The sequence below is a fragment of the Mangifera indica genome, chromosome 12 (genome assembly GCF_011075055.1).
Source record: "Mangifera indica cultivar Alphonso chromosome 12, CATAS_Mindica_2.1, whole genome shotgun sequence".
In the NCBI taxonomy this organism is placed as follows: Eukaryota; Viridiplantae; Streptophyta; class Magnoliopsida; order Sapindales; family Anacardiaceae; genus Mangifera; species Mangifera indica.
The window spans coordinates 2,870,128-2,874,203 of record NC_058148.1 but is presented as its reverse complement, the minus strand read 5'-3'; the positions used below and the strand labels follow the sequence as shown (position 1 = coordinate 2,874,203).

At 31.8% G+C, this 4,076-nt stretch overlaps 1 protein-coding gene across 1 annotated transcript; it reads left to right on the top strand.

The window, feature by feature from the left end:
* The first annotated feature begins 1,698 nt into the window (after positions 1-1,698).
* Positions 1,699-2,420, top strand: LOC123192263 (ferredoxin-A-like). Its single transcript, XM_044604745.1, has one exon. The coding sequence runs from the start codon at positions 1,772-1,774 to the stop codon at positions 2,213-2,215; it is 444 nt and encodes a 147-aa protein (XP_044460680.1). The 5' UTR covers positions 1,699-1,771; the 3' UTR covers positions 2,216-2,420.
* Positions 2,421-4,076: the final 1,656 nt, after the last annotated feature.

The following is a 4,076-nucleotide window of genomic DNA, read 5'->3' as shown; positions in this document are numbered from 1 at the left end:
CTCAATGACTATGGTAAACATCTAGCAATGTGCTACAACTACTAGACCACGATAAAGAAATACCCCATCGAACCTAATATCTCAAATTATATGTTCCGTGTAAGTGATATCCTTTCGTTGTCTAATATAGATCGATTTTGAACTCATGGATCGTAAAAGTCCTAATTTTGATTTTATATGAATCATCGATTTAAATATTTAGAACATGTCATAACGAATATCCTTCGCATAACTTACATTATACTTTAGTTAGAGATTTGATTTTCAATATTTATTAATGTTCACTTTGAAACTAAGATTTGGATTAAATCAACGGATATTCAAAACTTAATATTTTTCGAGTCAACAAATCTCATCTTAACCATCATTCTTCTACATATACAAATAACAGATTACCAATATGGGTTGTCTTACGGGATGTGATTAATCTTTTATTTATACATGGGATGTGATTAATCTTATATTTATACACCATATGAATCATAGATTACCAATATTGAATCTGCCCATGACGTCTTAGGTCAAAAGATTACTTCGTATACTAGTATGATCTTACGATAAATCATTGATTACGATTTAATAACCATGTGACTTATCATTATTAGTCATGTTCAAAAAATGATTCGCTAACTATTGATTCATACCAGTATCCTAATGACATGACCATCATCGTCATCCGCACTGATGTCATCTCATAGTATTCAATGGAAGTATTTGATATGTCTATTATGTGATATAATTGCCTAAGTTTTGTCACATTTGTAGAGAACAATTTAATGACTCAATTTGTATATTAAAAGAGTCATCTGGACAATTCACGTAGACTTTATGAACGAAAAGACTGCTTTCATTAATAAGTCATAGTAAGTGTGCATATGAGATAAAATACCTTAAAACTAATAACACGAATGATTATAAAGATATACACTAAAATTATAACAAATAAAATTACATATATAAACATTTCTTATCAATTTATCTAAGTAAACTGATGTAACATGTGAATGAGTAATATAATTGTTTATTTTTTCTATCATTTTAAAATCACTTAATCACATGTTATTATGCTAGTTTGTGTGAATAAATTAGAAATAAATATTTGAAAAAAACTATATGTATAACTATTTATACTAATTTATCTATATAAATTAATATAACAACATATAATTAGATGACTTTAAGTGAGAAAAAAATTAGTCATATCACCCAATCATGTTGTTATGTTAGTTATTATGAATAAATTATTATGTGCATCAATAATGATTTATATTTTGTGTACTAATAATGATATGTTATTATGTATATTGAGCATTATTTTATATCTAATTTTTAAAATTACTAAATTATATGTGACACTTTATTAATACTCACTTTTAATGCACAAAACTTTATTGGTAAATTAGCAAGAAGTGCTTTCTTTAAGACAATTAGAATCATAATATTACGAATAATCTTGAAATAAAAGTTTTAAAATAACATTAAGAGTTATTTTTATTATTAAAGAAGGTCCCATATTCCTTCAATAAAATGCCAAAAGCTTACCTGCTTGCTTATACGAGACCGTGGCAACCACATTCACCAATAAATAAAAATCAAATGGTGATAATATAAAAGATAATGGTAGCCACAACGTCTTGCCACGTGGCTGATAAAATTTTCTAGCCACATGATTTCCACAAGCCTTCCCCATTATCAGCACTACCTCTCCCACCAGAGTTTTGCCCACACCTTTCATTTCTGACACTTTCCCCAAACACCAACTCTCCCAAAAATGGCCTCCACTCTCTCCAGCGCCATGCTCAGCACCACATTCGTACGCCGCCAGCCCGCCGTCACATCCCTCAAGTCCCTCCCTAACATGGGTCAGGCTCTCTTCGGCCTGAAAACCAACCACCGCGGTGGCCGCGTGAAGGCCATGGCCGTCCACAAAGTGAAGCTCATTACTCCAGATGGAGAGCAAGAGTTTGACTGCCCTGATGACGTTTACATTCTTGACCAAGCGGAGGAGCTTGGAATTGACTTGCCGTACTCCTGCCGTGCCGGCTCTTGCTCTTCATGTGCCGGGAAAATTATTAACGGTTCTGTGGATCAGTCTGATGGGAGCTTTCTTGAAGATGATCAAATGGATTCCGGATGGGTTCTGACTTGTGTGGCATATCCTCAGAGCCCTGTGGTGATTGAGACTCACAAGGAAGAGGAGCTCACTGCTGCTTGAAGTTGAATGTGGTTAAAAATTATTTGTAGATTAGAATCTCATGCTTGCGTGTTGGTTGGTTTTAGTGTTTTGCATTAAGGGACAATATTGAGTGTTATGTGACGTTTTAAGAGTTAAATTGAAGGGTTTTTGTACTTGAATTTCATTTGATGTCAGAAATGAAATGAAGCTCTTTTAGCTTAATAATGTAACATCTCTTGCTCCTTGTCCTTCCTGTTTCTTTTTCTTGTCCTTCTCTCTTTCAGTGTGGTTTCATTGGTGGGCTTGGGTTGAGATTGGCCTTGAAAATGCTTCTTTATGAAGCACCCTCAAGGGTAGTTATTCATTTTTATGTAGTCTTCCCCGTTTTCCAGTATGCAATGCTTTTAATCTAGTGAAAAATAAGTTCTTGTTATCAATGTTCTAACCTGGACTGATTGGTGGAACCGGTGGTCTGTCCGATCCAGATCAACATATGAATTTATATTAGCTGTTGGATCGGATGTGTTTCTTGGACGTGCTTCTTTCTGAGGCACCATCAAGGATTGTGTTTAAAAGGAGCACTTCTGGTAGTTTCAGCATAAGGTTTTTGTTAACCATGAAAGAATGAATGCAGTTTGCAATATGGTTACTCAAATGAATTACAGCATAGTATAAATTTCTTAACATATTAACTTAATTCAAGTGCAACCGGTTGGATTTTTGTAGTCAAGTGTGACTTTGCTTAGTAAAACACACAAAAGTTTCAATAAAGAAGGAACTAATTATGTGAGCAGGATGATATGTTATCTGCAGGGAAATTGAGTTAGAAATTCTCCAATGTGGGTTAATAGTAATTATGGTTTTGGTTTAACAAAATTGGGTAATTAAATACTCCAATATTGATTTATAGATGAGCTTAAGAGATCAATAAAGATAAGTCCAATATACTTAAAAATTATGATTTAGATAGATAACATAAATATAAGTCTTGAGGTTTATTGGACTTTGATGAAAGGTAAATTAACCTACTATAAATTGGCTAGGTCCCTACTCCAAAATCTAATATAGTATGATTGCAGTATAACTTATCCATTCAAAACTGTCATTTAGAGAGGTTTCTGGAGTAGAAGACCAAGTCACGTTGAGAGGTGATCTCGATAAGTAATTTCAGATGATTTTCAAAGGTTTTTCGAATTCAATTTCTACGACGATCCAAGGATTTCTAAAACCTTAAGATTGATTTTAGTGTTTTGTAATCTATGCGTAGATTTTAAGGAATTAGGATTAATTGATTTATTTTATTAAGTTCATGCAAAAATTATCTTACATGTGGTATAAGAGCAGTATGCATTGGGATATAAAATTTGAATTTAGCAATTGATATCAAAATTAAAATTTTGAAATTAGGGTTTGATAATTATGAATTATGAATTAAAATTGAAATCATGGTTCCGTTGAAATCCAATTAGAGTTTTTTTTTTTTGTAGATTAAACTCTTAAATTATATTTTAAAAACTCTAAATCTAGTGTTTTACAATTATTAATTATTGCCTTAATAATTATAGTTCTGAAATTAGGTTTCTTGAATTAAAATTAGGGCTTAATTTTTTTTTTTAAATTAGGGATTGATTCAATTTCAATTTTACGGTTTTAATTGATGAATCAATTCTTAACCTTAGGAATATACAATCCCAAAATTACAGAAATTGAAAAACGAATTTTAGCATGATGCATTAAATTTTAGTATAAACCAAACCGAAGAAATTAGGATTTATATTGAAATTAGGGTTTAAATAAATAAAAAAAATTGTCATATAGAGCTACCATTCTACCATGATTTTTGGTGAAATCAGAGGCGTTTGAGCCACCGCCAACATGAGTTGTACCCTTATGCCTATAC